Source organism: Dunckerocampus dactyliophorus, chromosome 5 (genome assembly GCF_027744805.1).
Source record: "Dunckerocampus dactyliophorus isolate RoL2022-P2 chromosome 5, RoL_Ddac_1.1, whole genome shotgun sequence".
In the NCBI taxonomy this organism is placed as follows: domain Eukaryota; kingdom Metazoa; phylum Chordata; class Actinopteri; order Syngnathiformes; family Syngnathidae; genus Dunckerocampus; species Dunckerocampus dactyliophorus.
In genome coordinates, this window is record NC_072823.1 from 32,151,596 (window position 1) to 32,170,921 (window position 19,326).

The following is a 19,326-nucleotide window of genomic DNA, read 5'->3' on the forward strand; positions in this document are numbered from 1 at the left end:
GTAATATTATGAGGGAAAAAAACTCATTTTAGTAGCATAAATAAAAAATGAAAAATACATTTTTTTAAAAGTCATAATACAAACAAAAACAAAATAAAATTAAAATTTTTGGAAAATGTTGTGGGAGAAAAGTATTATGACACTGAAGTCTAAATATTATGGGAATAAAGTCATCATAATACAACAAGAAAATTTATTATTAATAATAATATTACAAGAACAATTCCAAGAAGAAATTTGAAATAGTTGGGGAAAAAACAAATGAAATGAAAAAAAAAAGTTGTAAAATATTACCAGAATAAATTCAAAATATTAAATGATTTTTTTTTTCATTCTAACGGAAAAAGCAACACAGTTTTACAAGAATAAACTCTTAATATTATGAGGAAATAAAACACTCATTTTTGTAGCGTTGCGTTGCAATAGTAAAGAATCTTTAAAAAAAAAGTTGTAAAATTATGAGAAACAAACAAAACAACAAATAAAGTTATTTTTGGAAAATTGGGTGGTGGAAAATGTGAATAAAGTCAAAATAGGAAGAGAAAAAAGTTGTACTCTAACAAGAAAAAAGTTGCCATTTTTACGAAAATAAGCTTGTGATATGATATGATAGGAAAACCGTGCAACAAAGTGGCACAAATCTGCGCTGGCATTAAACATGCAAAAACTGGGGGATTTCTAGCTGTATATTATTTTTGGAGCAAAATAATGGCCCATACCTCTAGTCTACTTCGTTATGACCCACAAGCGTGAGGCAGGCGCTTCTGACTGAGAAAAGAAAAGTGAAAGGAGACATGGAAGTGGTTGGGTGCCCGCTGCAAGCTGTGACCATCATGAGACATAAAGATATGCTATCTTTGAACGGGCCGGGCCCAGCACGAAGACGCCACACAGGATCTCCCCCTGTAGACCCACCACCTGCGGGGGCAAGCATAAGGGCCGGTGCTATGTGTTTTGGGAGGCGGCCGAGGGTGGGTACCTGGGAGACCTGGGTTTGGGCAGCCAAATCTGGTTCTTGGGACATGGAATATTACTTATCTGGTGGGGATGGAGCCCACGTTGTGTGAGAGGTTGAGACATTCGGATTTGATATAGTCGGACTCACCTCGACCCACAGTTTGGGTTCAGGAACAAAACTCCTCGAGAGGTGCTGGACCTTGTTCTACTCTGGAGTTGCTGCAGGGGACAGGCAGCAAGCTGGTGTGGGCTTATTAATAGCCCCCCGGCTCGGTGCCTCTGTGTTGGAGTCATCCCTGGTGAACGAGAGGGTCATTTCCCTATGCCTTCGGGTTGGGGAAAGGGTCCTACTCTGAACTCTGGCAGTTCAGAGGATCCAGCCTTCTTGGGGTGCATCAGAGGGGTGCTGGAGAGCACCCCAGCTGGTGACTTTGTAGTTCTACTGGGAGACTTCAAGGCCCATGTGGGTGGAGTTGGATTACCGTAAATCACGGTGTATAAACCGCACCCGTGTATAAACCGCATCCCCATTTTCAGGCTCACGGCAGGGAAAATGTTTTTTTTACTTCATAAATGCTTGCCAACTCTTTCATCTCAAATCAACATGCGTAAAGGTACTAAGCAATTTCAAAAAGAAGAAGAAAGGAGAAATCTGCCGTCCATCAATTCATCTGCAATGGAATTCATGTAAGAAAAATTTGCAGTCAACTTGCCGATGATGTCCGCTCTCCAACGCCGGATGACTGACTCGTCCACACCGTGCTGCCGTCGTGCTGCCCGGTTCCCAAACTCTTCTGCATACCGGCAGATGGAGAGTTTGAATGCTGCTGTGAAAGATCGCCGGGGCATTTTAGCTTTAGCCTTGATTTAATGGTAGCTAATGTTGGTTTAGCGGTGACGCGGGCGGCGTTCTGCGCATGCGCATCAGTTATCCATTTATTGTACATAACGCTGCATTGCTTCAGTGTGAATTTCAGTGTGAACGTTGTATTTTACATCATCTGCAATGTTTTAATGGAAGCTTAGGTTAGCTTCAGTGTATATAGAGATCGTTTCACTGTGTGAAAATAAAGACACACAGAAGTCAGGTAAGTGAAAAAGGAATTGCACTTTCGGCAACTGTACAGCAGAGGGCGCTAAAGTCAAAGCGTGTAGTGAGGGTGCGCTGGGAATGTCTGGCAGAGTCTCCCATTCGTCGAGTCTTCAACTCTCACCTCCGGCAGAGCTTCGCCTGCATTCCGGGGGAGGACGAGGATATCGACTTCGACTGGGCCCTATTTTGTGCCTCCATTGTTGAGGCAGCTGATCGGAGCTGCGGCCGCAGCTGGTGGTCGGTGCCAGTCGTGGCGGCAAGCCCCAAACCTGATGGCGGACACCAGAGGTCAGGGCTGGCGTCAAGCTGAAGAAGGAGTCCTATCGAGCATGGATGGCGTGTGGGACTCCTGAAGCAGCTGATAGGTACCAGCAGGCCAAGCAGCAGGCGCCTTTGGCAGTGGTAAAGACAAAAACCTGGGCGTGGGAGGAGTTCGATGAGGACATAGAGCATGACTTTCGGTCAGCTTCGAAGAGGTTCTGACAAACCTTCCGACGCCTCACAAATGGGAAGCAGTGCCCGGTCCGCACTGTTACAGTGGGTGCACGTGGGCCTGCTTGACCTTGACTGAGGATATAGTCAGTTAGTGGATAGAATACTTTAAGGCCCTTCTCAGACAACTGGCATACCTTCTGTAGCAACAGTTACGTCTTGTCCTATTCGCTTTTGGTGCGGGGAATACAGGGAATAACGCGCTCCAATAATGCAATGCCCAGACGGATGATTACGTTGGAATTAATATTGTGTTTATTGTATACAACGGAAAAACGATGAATTATATGTCCAAGATGGCAAGTGTTATGGCTGATTGAATATATGGAGGATGTGAAAGTGGTGCAATGATGTGCATGTGAGCGATAAAAACCGTGTGAGCTCCCATCACCCTAATTCCATGCATCATCACATCCACACCTATATATGCAACACCTCCATACCCCCACCAGTGGTCAACCAATTATAACACTCCACAATTACCCTAACACAAACCAGGTGAACTAAACCCAAATGCAACATAAATGGCTCCCACACCTTCCATAGAGCAAGCTGAGGACACGAACGCGGACCGTGGCTGAGGTATCTGGGGTAGTCTAAACGCTCCCCAGTGGCAAAGCTCTGGGGGTGGACGAGTTTCGCCCTGAATTCCTCAGGGAGTTGGATGTTGAGGGACTGTCCAACCGGTCTACATGTGCTTTGTGGACTTGAAAAAGGCACTGGACCGTGTCCCTTGCGGTGTCCTGTGAGGGGTGTGTCTGGAAGTACTGGATTGGTGTACAACCGGAGCAGGAGCCTGGTTGGCATAGCCAGCAGTAAGTCCAGCATGTTTCCGGTGAATGTTGGCCTCTGCCAGACTTCCCTTTGTCACCCATTCTGCTCATAATTTTCATGGACAGAATTTCGAGGCGCAGCCAAAGCGTAGAGGGAGTACAGTTCAGGGGCCTTAGGATCTGGTCTCTGCTATTTGCAGATGATGTGGTCCTGATGTCCTCATCGGGCTGTGACCTGCAGTGTTTACATCTGAGTGTGAAGCTTCTGGGATGAGACTCAGCACCTCCAAAGCGGATTGCTCCCTCTGGGTTGGGAATGAGGTCCTGTCTCAGGTGGAGGAGTTCAAGTATCTCGGAGTCTTGTTCACAAGTGAGGGAAGGTTGGCGCGTGAGGTCGATAGGCGGATCGGCGCAGCGTCTGCAGTAATGCGGTTGCTGTACCGGACCGTCGTGGTGAAGAGAGAGCTGAGCTGGAAGGCGAAGCTCTCAATTTACCCCCCCAGCTATGTTCCCACTATGGTCATAAGTTTTGGGTCGTGCCCGAAAGAACGAAATGGCGGATACAAGCGGCTGAAATTTCCTTTCCTCCGTAGGGTGGCTGGACTCAGCCCTAAGAGATAGGGTGAAGAGTTCGGTCATCATGAGGAGGGCCGCTGCTCCTTCACATGGAGAGGAGCCAGTTGAGGTGGTTCGGGCATGTAGTATGGATTCCTCTCGGACGCCTCCCAGCCGGGAGACAGCCTCAAGGCAGACGTAGGACACGCTGAAACATGTTCACAGCTAGCCCGGGAACGTGTTCGTGTCCACCCGGTGGAACTAGAGGAGGTGGTCGGGGACCGGGAAGCAATCTGGACAGAAAATGGCTGGATGGATGGATCTTTGAACATGTGATATGGTCTGCTCCTATGAAATGGACAGTGATAACTAAACAGTGTAGTGCTCTCATTTGCGACACTTCCTCCTCCCAATAAGCCCGTCTCTCCCCCCCTCCGTGTGCACGACAAGCACAATATTATTTAGAATATTTCAACTTTATTATTCGTTGTATTTCTCATATTCTGACTTTTATTCCTATATTATTTCAAATGTATATTTTTTCCTCTTAATATCATGACTTTATTATTTCTTTTGTTTCTCATATTCTGACTTTTTTTGCCCATAATATTTCAACCTGATGTGATATTTTCTTAACTAGATGGAATATGAATGAACAAAGGGTGAAACAAGGCGTGCTTTTTACCGAAGAGAAGGTCCAGGTGAGCTTCATGTGCTTGGCAGCGGCATACGTGCATTCCAGCAGTCTGGGTTTGCTATTCACGTCCACCAGACACTTATTGTCGTCGTCGTCCATGGTTGGACTCAGCGCCCCCAGGTGAAGCTGCTGGGAGCTGCTGTAGTACACATTCTAAACACAAACAGGGAAAGGGAAATGGGATATTAGGAACAACAACAAAAACACACACTCGCAAAAAGTAGGATTCTGCATGGGGCCGTGGAACCCTACGTCCTGTTGAAGAAAGAGAAAAATGTAATGTTAAAAATAAGCGGAAAAGATAAAAATACAACTTTATTCATTGTTTTGTTTGTTTCTCATAATATTATGACTTTTGTAAAATACAGTAATCCCTCGTTTTTCGCGGTTAATGGGGACCAGAACCTCCCGCAAAAGGTGAAAAACCGCAAAGTAGGTACAGTACAGTATTTATACTTAGCATATTTGAGACCAAGATTACAACAGTACACGAATTTCCTTCAACCCTTAATTTATCAACCTATCAACATAGCCTTCTGAGAGGTGAACAGGCTTGTGTTGGTGGCGGAGGAGAGGCTCTCACTTTACTCGTAGAGGCTTGAGCTTCACTCGCAGACTCGAGGAGGCGAATCACTCCTCGTACTGGCTTGAGGTTCATCAGCACCTTGTTCAGCCTCTTCATTGTCGTAATCGGGCAAGATTTGGTCGTAGAGAGCTTTTGCCTTTGTCCTGATCATATTAGTGTCCAAACTCACTGTCTTTTTCCTGCAATCAGCAAACCACAATGCCAATGCAGCTTCCATTTTCACAATTCTCGTATTACGCGGAGTTACCACACGTTTTGCTTCCATATTGAAGGCTATTGAAGCAGTTTTGCGCATGTTTGCTTCCTCTTTCTTGATGTACCGCATTGTAGGTTCAATCACACCATAATGGCGAGCCACAGATGGATAACATCTGTCCTCTTTGATCATATCTAAAAGTTCCACTTTTTCACAACTAATAAGTGCTGGTAGCTTAGGCCTTGTAGCTTAGGCCTAAGCTACCAGCACTTATTAGTTCGCTGACGAAGCTCTTCGGATGAGGAGCGAAACGTCCGACACCTTCTTCACAGAAGTACAGATGACGTCTCAAGAAGCCTTTTCCTCGACTTGTCGATATGCTAAGAACATACAGTATATACAGTGGTGTGTTTGCGCCCTTCCAGATTTATTTATTTATTTTTTGCATGTTTGTCACACTTAAATGTTTCAGATCATCAAACTAATTGAAATATTAGTCAATGAAAACACAACTGAACACAAAATGCACTTTTTAAGTGAAACTTGTTATGATTAAGGGAGAAAACAAATCCAAACGTACATGGCTCTGTAAAAAACTGATTGCCCCACCCGTAACATAACTGAGATAAATTGACATTTATCAGTGTGGAAAAGGTTATAGAGCCATTTCTAAAGCTTTGGGACTCCAGCAAACCACAGTGAGAGTCCTGGGTCTTCCCCGAGGCCTTCTACCGGTCGGACTTGCCCTGAACACCTCCCCATGGAGGCGTCCGGGAGGCATCCTGACCAGATGCCCAAGCCACCTCCTCTGGCTCCTCTCAATGCGGAGGAGTAGTGGTTCTACTCCGAGTCTCTCCCGGATGACAGTTCTTCTCACCTTATCTCTAAGGGAGAGCCCAGCCACCCTACGGAGAAAACTAATTTCGGCAGCTTGTACCTGCGATTTTGTCCTTTTGGTCACTAACCAAAGTTCATGACCATAGGTGAGGGTAGGAACATAGATCGACTGGTAAATTGAGAGCTTTGCCTTTTGGCTTAGCTCTCTCTTCACCACAACAGACTGATGTAGAGTCCACATCACTGCAGACGCCGCACCAATTTGCTTGTCGATCTTGCGTTCCATCCTTCCCTCACTCGTGAACAAGACCCCAAGGTACCTAAACTCCTCCACTTGGGGCAGGATCTCATCCCCGACCCGGAGATGGCATTCCACCCTTTTCCGGGCGAGAACCATGGACTCGGACTTGGAGGTGCTGATTCTTATCCCAGCCACTTCACACTCCGTTGCAAACCGATCCAGTGAGAGTTGAAGTTCACGGCTCGATGAAGCCACCAGGACCACATCATCTGCAAAAAGCAGAGACTCAATCCTACAGCCACCAAACCTGAACCCCTCAACGCCCTGGCTGCGTCTAGAAATTCTGTCCATAAAGATAAAGAACAGAATTGGTGACAAAGGGCAGCCCTGGCGGAGTCCAACCCTCACTGGAAACGGGTCCGACTTATTGCCGGTAATTTGAAACAAACTCTGACACCGGTCATACAGGGAACGAACAGCCTGAATTAGCTGCTCCGATACCCCATACTCCCGGAGTACTTCATACAGAATTCCTTGAGGAACACAATCGAATGCCTTCTCCAAGTCCACAAAACACATGTCGACTTGTTGGACAAACTCCCGTGCACCCTCAAGGACTCTGCCGAGAGTGTAGAGCTGGTCCACAGTTCCACGACCAGGACGAAAACCTCCTGAATCCAAGATTCAACTATCCAGCGGATCCTCCTCTCCAGAACCCCTGAATAGACCTTACCAGGGAGGCTGAGGAGTGTGATGTCACGATAGTTGGAACACACTCTCCAGTCCCCTTTCTTAAAAAGGAGGACCACCACCCCGGTCTGCCAATCCAGAGTTACTGCCCCTGATGTCCACGCGATGCTGCAGAGTCGTGTCAACCAAGACATGCCTACAGCATCCATGGCCTTAAAGAACTCCGGGTGGATCTCATCCACCACCGAAACCCTGCCATTGAGGAGTTTTTTGACAACCTCAGCCCCAGAGATAGGAGAGCCCACCATGGAGTCCACAGGATCTGCCTCCTCATAGGAAGATGTGTTGGTGGGATTGAGGAAGTATTCTTTCCACCAATCCACAGCATCCCGAGTGGAGGTCAGCAGCACACCATCCCCACCATACACCATGTTGACTGTGCACTGCTTCCTCCTCCTGAGACGCTGAATGGTGGTCCAGAATCTCTTCAAAGCTGTCCGGAAGTCATTCTCCATGGCTTCTCCGAATTCCTCCCATGTCCGAATTTTGGCCTCAGCAATTGCCAGAGCCGCAGACCGCTTGGCCTGCCGATACCTGTCAGCTGCTTCCGGAGTCCCATGAGCCAAAAAAGGCCCGATAGGACTCCTTCTTCATCTTGACAGCATCCCTCACCACTGGTGTCCACCAACAGGTTCTGTGATTATTGCCACAACAGGCACCAACCACCTTACGGCCACAGCTCCGATCAGCTGCCTCAACAATAGAGGCACGGAACATGGCCCATTCAGACTCAATGTTCGCCACATCCCTCGAAACATGGTCGACGCTCTCCCGGAGGTGGGAGTTGAAACTCCTTCTGACAGGGGACTCTGGCAGTCGTTCCCAGCAGACCCTCACAATACGTTTGGGCCTGCCAGGTCTGACCGGCATCCTCCCCCACCATCGGAGCAACTTACCACCAGGTGGTGATCAGTTGACAGCTCCGCCCCTCTCTTCACCCGAGTGTCCAAAACATTTGGCCGCAAGTCCGATGATACGACCACAAAGTCAATCATGGAAGTGCGGCCTAGGGTGTCCTGGTGCCAAGTGCACATGTGGACACCCTTATGCTTGAACATTGTGTTATTGACAATCTGTGACAGCACAGAAGTCCAATAACAAAGCACCGCTCGGGTTCAGATGAGGGGGGCTGTTCCTCCCAATCACGCCTCTCCAGGTCTCACTGTCGCTGCCAACGTGAGCGTTGAAGTCCACCAGCAGAACAAGGTAATCGCCTGAGGGAGCACTCTCCAGTACTTTCTCTAGAGACTCCAAAAAGGGTGAGTATTCTGAATTGCTGTTTGGTGCATGAGCACAAACTACAGTCAAGACCCGTCCCCTCACTCGAAAGCGGAGGGAAACTACCCTCTCGTTCACCGGGTTAAACTCCAACATGCAGGCCACAAGCCGGGGCCCAACAAGAACTGCCACCCCTGCCCGTCGCCTCTCACTGCTGGCAACGCCAGAGTGGACCAAAGTCCAACCCCTCTCAAGAGAACTGGTTCCAGAGCCCTTGCTGTGCGTTGAGGTGAGTCCGACTATATCTAGCCGGAACTTCTCAACCTCATGCTCCAGCTCAGGCTCTTTCCCTACCAGAGAGGTGACATTCCATGTCCCAAGAGCTAGTTTCTGTAGCTGAAGATCGGACTGCCAAGGTCCCTGCCTTCGGCTGCCACCCAGCTGACTCTGCACCCGACTCCTTTGGCCCCTCCCATGAGTGGTGAGCTCATTGGAGGGGGGACCCATGTCATCTCTTCGGGCTGTGCCCGGCCGGGCCCCATGGGCATAGGCTCGGCCACCAGACGCTCACCATCGTGCCCCTCCTCCAGGCCTGGCTCCTGGCTTTCTTGTTAGAGTACAACTACTTTGACTTTATTCTTGTAAAATTACTGCTGATTTTTCCACTTTTTTCTGGTGGTTTTTTTTTCTTCCAGTTTTTACAGAGTTTGGCGCCTATCAGCCGAAGTGCTCGGGGGCTCATGCTCGTGTTTCCTGGTGTGTCAGCTTGGAGAGAAACCATGACACTGGTCAACTATTTAGCTTATTTGCTTCCTTTTGTCCGTCATGAACAATGACAACTAAACTGACTAGTACCGAGTCACCACATTCTCAGCTGCTCCTGCCCGTGGCTAAACAGAAGTCAGGATGTGCGAGTGGTCTAAGGCGCAGTGTTCAGGTCGCAGTCTCCCCTGAAGGTGTGGGTTTGAATCCCGCTTCTGACAGAGTGCTTTTTGTTGGGCAGTTTCAGATAGGCATGGAACACTATGGATGAAGAGACAGCAAAACAGCAATACAATACTTCCATTGCATTTAGTAGAAAGATTGAAGATTTTGTTTTGTTGATTTTATATCTTGATAGTCCTCCGAAGCAGTTTATTAAATCCAGCAGAGCAGGCGTGGAATTTTTTCTTTTTGAAAAAAGTACCACAAAAGGGTGTGATTGCACTGCCAGGGCCAGGGGCTCAATTGCCAGGGTAAATAATAGAGGGGAGAGTGGACAACCCTGTCGGCAACCTTTACCAATCTTAACTGGTTTTGAAATATTTCTGTTTGTTAAAATTTCTGCTGTGCTTTTATTGTATAATATCTGGACCCACATTATAAAGTGTCTTCCAACTCCAAATAAGAAGGGCCTAAATACGCTTTTTAACATTATAAAAACCCTGGAGACAAGAAATCACACCTTTACACTCATACTATCCAATATAGTTAAACATAATAAGAGAAAATAAGACAAAAAAACTGCCATGGCATGAATGTGTGTGAATTTTCATGCGTTCAAAAGTCTTTCCCCGTTCATTTTCATCTGCAGAGCCTTCTGTGTCTGCAGGCTGAAAAAGACATTGAGCAACACAATCTCTTGCTGACATTCAGCAATTCATCAGGTATTCAAAGCCATATCTGCCTGAGAGTGAGGGTTGCTTCTAACCTTAAAAGACGAATAAACTGCAAGAATAGCGAATAGAAATGTGAAATTTTAATGTGGCTCATTGCTGCAGCTTTTTTTTTTTTAATGAGTCTGAGACGTTGAATTTGCCAAACAATCTGAATGTTGGTGCCTTCCCATGAATCACTTGGAGTGGCTGATGCTTAAACTCTAATTTTAATGACACCAGCAGCAGATGTCATCTTTTAAGAGCAGAGATTAGGGATCTATTCATTATAGTCCCCGTTTACATGACATGACATGACATTACGATTTGTAACATTATTAGAGCCCTCTCGACATGAAAAAACACCCCGATAGTCACCTTTGCACGTCTATTACCCAATATACTGTGGTAGACAGAATAGGACAAAATGAGACATATAAGGCATAGAGCACTCGTTTATGACCTTCTAAATATGCTTTTTAACATTATTAGAGCCCTCTAGACATGACATAACACCCCTATAGTCACCTTTTACACTCCTATTACCCAATATAGTACACACAAGAGAATATCAGACATATGAGACACAGAAAAACATTTTATGATCTAAAATAACTTTCATTTGATTGAATGAAGCACATACTAAATGCGAAAGCTTTATTATTGGCAGTCTGCCTTATTCTGTGCTGTTTGGAGGGGTAATGGCTTACTAGCAGCAGTCCTTCTTTTCACGACACTTCAGTTCTTCCACAAAAATGAAGAAACAAATTAATTCACTGCCTCTGAACTACCCGTCAAAAAGTGTTTTGAGCTGTGCTCCTATTTCTAGCTGTGGTTGCACTGTGGTGAGTAGTGTCAGGGAAATTTGGCCTGTAATTGCACTCATAAAATGTTTTGTGTCCGGTATTCCATTTGATTTGATTCATATTAGTTGCAGTTGTGCACTAACATACATACATATGTGTTTCTGCCAAGATACACATGAATGTCACACTGACTTGCTATGATTATCTGCGGTTGTCTCCAAAACAAGTCCAAGTATTCAACTTTCTTTGCGTAAATTTTGTTCTTGCAAGGATCTAGTGAGGATGGATGGACTTTTATTGCAAATGTTGATCCGAAATTGGAGGAGAACATCAACATGATGGCGCCCTCCGTGGCAGACGTCTCTGTGACACTCTCCGGTGTTTTTCTATTTTTTGCTATTTTATTGTTCATTTTGGACATTCAACACACTCACGCAGTACATTACAACAGAGAGACACTTTTGAACATCGGCAGGGTTCACCATGAACTTTCATTTACCCTCTCAGACTTTGCCTTTCTTCTGTGCCAGGAGAACGCAGCAGCCTGCGGGCCTGGTGAGCTGAATACCCGGCGAGCAAAGCATCCAAGGCGTAAACGAGGCAAGCGGGCCGGCCTGCATGCTAGGCTAAAAGTTAGAGCGACTAGGCCACCGCTACCAAGCCTGCTGCTAGCCAACGTCCGCTCTCTTGAAAACAAGATGGACGAACTAAGAGCAAGGATTACAGCTCAACGTGAGATCAGGGAATGCTGTGTCCTCACCTTCACAGAAACCTGGCTGACGGAGGATATACCGGACTCGGCGATCCAGTTGGAAACATTTGCTGCTTACCGGGGAGATCGGACTTTAGCGTCTGGTAAACACAGAGGTGGCGGCGTCTGTGTCTACGTAAACAAACGGTGGTGCACAGACTTACAGACGATGGAAAGGCACTGCTCGCAGGACATTGAGCTGCTGATGGTGAAATGCAGACCTTTTTATTTGCCTCGTGAGTTTAGCGCTGTGTATTTAACTGCTGTTTACATTCCACCACGAGCTAACACTGCTAACGCACTAGGCCTCCTGCATGACATCATTGATAAACACAAGACCAAACACCCAGACGCTGTATTCATTATATCTGGCGATTTCAACCACTGTAACCTCAGGACTGTCCTCCCCAAATATTACCAGCATGTGAGCTTTCCCACAAGGGAAAATAACATCCTGGACCAAGTCTACAGCAACATGAAAGGTGCTTTGAAGGCTGTTCCAAGCCCGCACTTTGGAAAGGCTGACCACATCTCTATATTCCTTTATCCAACATACAGACAACTTCTCAAAAAAGCTCCCCCTGTAAGTACAGCAGTTAAAGTGTGGAATGAAGAAACTGATCAAGCACTTCAGGACTGCTTTGGCTGCACAAACTGGGATGTGTTTAAAACTGCAGCGGGTAGGGAAGATTGTACTGTTGATTTGGATGAATATGCTTCTGCTGTTACTGGCTACATTAGCACATGCATAGAGACTGTTACCACCACCAAGTATTACAGAAAATACCCTAACCAAAAACAGTGGATGAACTGTGATGTAAGGGCTAAGCTACGTGCTCGTTCGACTGCATTTGTCATGGGCACCGCTGATGACTACAAAAAGGCCAGATATGACCTGAGGAGGTCCATACGAGAGGCCAAAAGACAGTACAGACAGAAGCTGGAGGGCTACTATTCCACCTCAGACCCTCGGCGCATGTGGGCGGGGCTCCAGCACATCACAGACTATCGACAGCGGAGTAGCGTAGCCACGTCCAGCCATACCACACTTCCTGATGAGCTGAACGAGTTCTATGCCCGCTTTGACTCCCAAACTCCTGATGAGCACAGAGGGTGGCTGGACTTGGGGAGCACACAGGACTCACCTCTCATGGTGACATCAGCTGATGTGCGCAGGGTTCTGAACAAAACAAACCCACGAAAAGCAGCAGGCCCAGACAACATCTCAGGACGTGCACTTCGGGTTTGCTCATCAGAGCTAGCTGATGTGCTTGCTGACATATTTAACCTGTCGCTTGCACAAGCATCTGTACCGACCTGCTTTAAGTCCACCACCATAGTGCCGTACCCAAGAAGAGCAACGTGACCTGCTTGAATGACTATCGCCCTATAGCACTCACTCCTATTGTTATGAAGTGCTTTGAAAGATTAGTCATGACCCACATCAAAAAGAGCATCCCGGCGGCAACTGTGGACCCTCTACAGCAGGGGTCACCAACGTGGTGCCCGCGGGCACCAGGTAGCCCCCCACGACCACATGAGGTGCCCGCAAGCCTGCTTTTCATTCAGGTTTTCAGTTAATAATGAAAGAACAGTAGAAAGAAATGCATTCTGAAATACAAAATGTGAGTTGTGGGCACCAGCATTTTGTTAATGTTCTGGGTTTATTTGGGTTTAAAATAAGCTCTGAAAATCAATGTTACAGAAATGAGTAGCTCTTGGCCGTTTTCATTTTGTAAAAGTAGCTCTCACAAGGAAAAACGTTGGTGACCCCTGCTCTACAGTTTGCATATCGCCAGAACCGGTCCACAGATGATGCAGTCAACATTGCCATCCACACAGCCCTTTCTCACCTACAGGGCCACCTACAGGACACATACGTCAGAATGCTATTTATAGACTGTAGCTCTGCTTTTAATACAGTCAGCCCCCACAAACTCACAGATAAGCTCCTCACACTTGGCCTGTCTCCCTCCCTCTGTAACTGGGTGTTTAACTTTCTCACAGGCAGACCCCAGTCAGTCAGAGTCCACAATCGCACATCCAGCTCAAAAATTGTGAGCACTGGGACCCCACAGGGGTGTGTGCTGAGTCAGCTCCTCTACATGCTCTTCACCTACGATTGCGTGGCCTCCCAGAACAACACCAGCATCATTAAATTTGCGGATGACACTACAGTCATCGGACTGATCACTGGTGGTGTTGAAACATCATACAGAAGAGAGGTGGCGGACCTCATAGCTTGGTGTCGTGATAACAATCTCCTTCTCAATACAGATAAGACTAAAGAGATGATCATCAGCGAGGACCTCACCTGGTCTCACAACACCCAACAAATTATGAAGAAGTCCCAAAGGAGACTGTACTTCCTGAGAAGACTGAGGAAATTTGGCATGTCCACCACAATCCTGAGTTGCTTCTACAGATGCACTATGGAAAGTGTCCTTACCGCCTCCATCACTGTTTGGTACGGTAACTGTACAACACGTGATAGGAAGGCACTCCAGCGGGTGATCAAGACATCACAGAACATTGTTGGGGCAGCCCTCCCCTCACTGCAAGACATTTATAAAACTAGAGTCCTACGAAGAACACACAACCTCATCAAGGACAGCACACATCCACAACACTCATTATTCACACTCCTACCGTCAGGCAGACGCTACAGGAGTTTGAAGTCCAGGACCACAAGGCTGGCAAACAGCTTTTACCCACAGGCCATCAGGCTTCTCAACGAAGCACTCACACACGCCGAACGCAACACACGCACACACTCATAGCACTTTATTTATTTATTTGTATTATTTATTTGTATTAATGTCTCTTCTGTTTTTGTTGCTTAATTTATTGGTATTTATGTTTATGTGTTTATGTTTCTTATGTTCTTATTCTTTCTTGTGTTTTCTTTCTTTTCGTGGGAGAATGAACAGAATAAGATTTTCATTGCATGTTATAACTGCTGTTTTACCATGCACATGACAATAAAACTCTCTTGAATCTTGAATCTCTTGAATGATGATGGCAGAAGGGTTTGGAGGGGGAGGAGTGAGCCATGTATCAAAAACAGACATTTTTACCTATGAATCAATTACTCACAGATTTCCGCTAGGGAATACCTACTGCATTGTAACGTGTTATTACATTTGCCAAGAGCTTTGTTCATGAATACAGCAAGACTTTCTACAGTATATTGGCATCAACAGTGCTATTCTAGTTTTTGTTGCAATTGAAGACAATTGTTGCTGTTTATTGCCTGGACGGGAGAATCGAGACAAATATCAGTCCACTCACCTGTGGTGTCAAACCACTACAGATGCACATGACGGGAATGTTGTCCGTGTCAGGTCCCTGGTCCAAACACAGGTCATCTCTGAGGCTGTTCTTTAACTGCAAGATTCAGATTTAGAGAAATGCGTAAAAAATAATTAAATGTTGCTTAATGAGGAAGGAGACAATAATAGCCAGCGCAGGAAGTGCGCTATCCAGAAAAAACAAGAAGGAACTGCTAACGTGTGAATCTGTTGTCCTATTTATACCTAATATGTCTTATTTTCTCTGTTCTTATCCACTTTATTGGGTAATACAAATGTAGCTTGCTAACTCACTGGCTTGCTAGCTTGTGGCCGTCTCGAGTTCCTGCAGCATAGGAGTTGAGCAAAGTATTGTAAACAATGAATAATAGGAGTGTAAAGGTGATTATAGTGGTGTTATTTCTTGTCTAGAGGTGTGGTGTGCTGTGTACTGCGATACTGCCCTCTCCTGTGCTCTTTTTGCAGTACACCCTGCACACCAACACGAGGAGATGATTGGCAACACCTGGGGCTCATTACCTGTGCTGCTTTTAAGATGCAAGCTCCCCAGACGATGTTGCCAGATCGTTGACTTCTACTCCTCGACCCAGGCTCCTCTGCTACCACTTCATGCTACTAGCTACTCGTAACACTCCAGCAGCGTAAGCATCCTGCTAGCCTTTTTCCTGCCTGATTACTCGGCAGCGCTTTCTGTTACTTGATTTCTTTTGGTAGCACCTTTTGTTATATTGCCTTTTCCCGTCTGCCATCCGGGTCCCCCTTAGTTATTAGATCCTTGTTTGTACTTTTGCCTGCGTTGTACCTTTTTCTCCTTTTGAGTTTTTCGAATAAACACTTCTTCCAAGCTCACGTCGTCTCACGCATCTTGGGTTCCAACCTGCGGCTCACTCCGTTCCTGACAGAACGATCTGGCCAAAGATATGGACCCCGCGGAGATTGACCATTTTCGCTCAGCTCTCTCGCACCAGGGTGCGCTCGTGGGAGAACACTCGCGCTCCCTGCGAGAGATTATGGAGGCGCTCACTGCCATGTCCACCAACTTACAGTCGTTGGACTCACGCATGGAACAGGTGCTCGCCACCAGCGGCACGGGAGGCGCCAGTTCCGCCTCGGAATCAACCGCTACCCGCGAGTCCCAGGCCTCACGCTCTCCCCCTACCTCACACAGAGAGCCCAACATTCCACCGCCACCTCGCTTCTCAGGTAATGAGGCTTCGTGCGAACAATTCATCCATCAATGCACTCTGGTATTCGACCAACAGCCTAGCACATATGGCTCAGACTCAGCCAAAGTGGCGTTTATCATGAGCTTATTAGTGGACAAGGCCGCAGCGTGGGCTATCGCCTTAAGTAAATCTAACCCAGCGATACGCACCTCCTTGACTATTTTTTTGGCCGAGTTACGTAAAGTTTTTGAGCACCCCGTCGGGGACCGTGAGGCTGGCAGCCGCCTTCTAGACCTCAGACAAGGCAACCAGTCTGTCGCCACCTTCTCGGTGGAGTTCCGTGTATTAGCGGCAGCGAGTGGCTTTAATGATGCAGCCCTCTGCGGCATATTCCGCAAAGGTCTTCAGAGCCGTGTTATGGACGAGATCACCGTCCGGGATTATACCACCACACTCGATCAGCTAATCGACCTCGCTATCCGCCTCGATGACCGTTTGAGGGAAAGGGACTGCGCACACCGGGAACGGACCAATCACGGCGGAGCAACTGCACCCACGCCTCGCCGAACCAGGACCCCGCCTCCCAGAGGACACTCCCACAGCACCTCGGATTCGGGTTGGGACTCCTCCTCTACCGACGAACCCATGCAGCTTGGGGGACGACGCCTTTCATCGGCTGAACGTTCCCGCCGGCGGCGCTTGCACCTGTGCCTGTATTGTGCTGGAAACAACCACCAACTGTCGAGGTGTCCAGACAGACCCAGACGCCGTTCCGGATCGCCCGCGGGTTCGGAGAGCCCCGACATGCCGGTATCACCGCAGGATCGACCCTCGGGGGGGGGATCGATCCAAACCACCTATCTGTGAGTATGCGGCGAGGAAGCCGTCCAATAAGACAGCTCCCTCGGGCCAACGTCGACTCCAATTGGCTGGGACTATAACGGGGCAAGGAATAAACATTTCCGTGGTTGCGCTCGTTGACTCGGGCGCCGACGACAATTTTTTGGATGCAGACTTTGCCAAGAAACACAGCTTAGCTACTATTAGGTTATCTAATCCCAAAGAAGTTCACTCCCTAGATGATAAGCTATTAGCCATTATTACCCATCAAACCGAATCCTTATCCCTACAACTCTCCGGTAACCACCTTGAGAGGATTAGGTTTTATGTCATTCCTTCTCAGTCGGCCCCGGTCGTCCTGGGTCTTCCCTGGTTGCGACTACATAACCCCACCTTTAACTGGGAGTCAGGCAGGGTTATCAACTGGGGGGGGAATTGCTATGCCCGGTGTCTCGTTTCCGCATTTTCTAAGGACTCGCCGCCGAAGAGGCGCGCGGAAAATATTAACCTCACCGGGGTTCCCCGGGATTATCACGACCTTAGCGCTGTTTTTAGCAAAGACTCGGCGTTAAGCCTGCCCCCTCATCGCCCGTACGATTGCGCCATTAAACTTGTTCCGGATGCGTCATTCCCTAGTTCTAAACTGTATAATGTTTCCCAACCGGAACAAAAGGCCCTGAGAGACTACATCTCTTCATCCCTCGCTGCGGGTCTTATTCGGCCATCCTCCTCGCCATTGGGGGCCGTTTTTTTCTTTGTGTCGAAGAAGGATGGTTCCCTCCGCCCATGTATCGATTATCGGGGACTAAATGATATCACCATTAAGAACAAGTACCCTCTTCCGCTTATGGACACCGCCTTTTCCTCGCTCCACTCTGCGAGCATCTTTACTAAATTAGACCTGCGAAACGCCTATCACCTGGTTCGCATACGGGAGGGAGACGAGTGGAAAACAGCCTTCAACACACCTTTGGGTCATTACGAGTACCTTGTGATGCCGTTCGGGCTCACCAATGCTCCCGCCGTGTTTCAAGCTCTTATTAATGACGTGCTGCGAGACATGATTGGCCAATGCTGTTTTGTATACCTAGACGACATACTGATATTTTCCAATTCTCCACAGGAGCATGTGCAGCACGTGAGACAGATCCTCCAGCGGCTCTTGGAGAATAAATTATTTGTAAAAGCTGAAAAATGCGAGTTTCACTCCTCCTCCGTCACCTTCTTGGGCTACATTGTGGAGAAAGGCAAGCTTCGCGCCGATCCCGCCAAGGTACAGGCGGTGGTCGATTGGCCTTCTCCTAAATCAAAGAAGCACTTGCAGAGGTTCCTGGGCTTCGCCAGCTTCTACCGCAGGTTCATTCGTGATTTCAGTATCAAAGTGGAACCTCTGACGAGGCTTACATCTGCTAAAATACCCTTTGTTTGGACTCCGGAGGCGGAGAAAGCATTTAATAAACTTAAAACGCTATTTACCTCAGCGCCCGTACTCACGCACCCTGACCCATTCTTACAGTTCCTCGTGGAGGTTGACGCGTCAGACACAGGAGTGGGCGCCGTTCTCTCCCAGAGGTCCCCGGTCGACCAGAGGCTGCACCCGTGTGCATTCTTCTCGCGCCGCCTCACACCACCAGAGAGGAACTACGACGTGGGTAATCGGGAGCTGCTGGCCATCGTGCTTGCCTTGCGGGAGTGGAGGCATTGGCTAGAGGGCAGTACCCTGCCATTCCTGGTCATCACGGACCATAAAAACTTATCTTATATACGCTCAGCTCAGAGACTGAACTCTCGCCAGGCACGCTGGGCATTGTTTCTCACCCGTTTCGAATTCTCCATAACTTACAGACCAGGCTCCCGGAGTACGAAGCCCGACGCGCTGTCCCGGATTCATAGCCCTGGGGAGGAGACAAAGAACCCTGAGACCATCATACCTGTGACCAAGGTACTGGGGGAGGTGGAGAAGCAAGTCACAGAGGCCTTAAGGGAGATCGACACGCTGGAGGGGTGTCCTCGGGGTAAGCTGTTTGTTCCTTCCAACCTCAGGTCAGAGGTCCTACAGTGGGCACACACAGCTAAGGTGTCATGCCACCCGGGTGTCCGACGCACCCTATTTTTGGCTTCTCAACGCTTCTGGTGGCCATCCATGGCCAGGGACGCCAAGGAGTTCGTGGCAGCCTGCTCTGTCTGCGCCAGGAGCAAAGCTTCCCACCGTCCTCCTGCAGGCCTACTCCACCCACTTCCGGTTCCACCCAGACCCTGGTCCCACATTGCGCCGGACTTCGTCACCGGACTACCTGCATCCAGGGGTAACACTATCATACTGAATATCGTGGATCGTTTTTCTAAGATGACTCACTTCGTTGCACTGCAGAAATTACCCTCAGCTCTAGAGACTGCCCGCCTGCTCGTCAGACACGTGTTTC

At 47.9% G+C, this 19,326-nt stretch overlaps 1 protein-coding gene across 2 annotated transcripts in view; it reads right to left on the minus strand.

Annotated features, from left to right (window-relative positions):
• Nucleotides 1-19,326, minus strand: part of LOC129181272 (polypeptide N-acetylgalactosaminyltransferase 18-like) — a 40,661-nt gene that overhangs the window by 3,926 nt on the left and 17,409 nt on the right. Inside the window, exons 9-11 of one of the 2 annotated variants that reach the window (XR_008570408.1) lie at nt 14,878-14,973; nt 4,556-4,720; nt 1,106-1,751 (exon numbers count right to left, since the gene is read on the minus strand). Coding sequence is in view for 1 of the 2 variants with exons in the window: in XM_054776238.1 (XP_054632213.1) it covers nt 4,556-4,720; nt 14,878-14,973 (261 nt within the window). In the remaining variant the exon portion in view is untranslated. The remainder of the gene's footprint in view (nt 1-1,105; nt 1,752-4,555; nt 4,721-14,877; nt 14,974-19,326) is intronic. The other variant, XM_054776238.1, reaches the window with a different exon arrangement.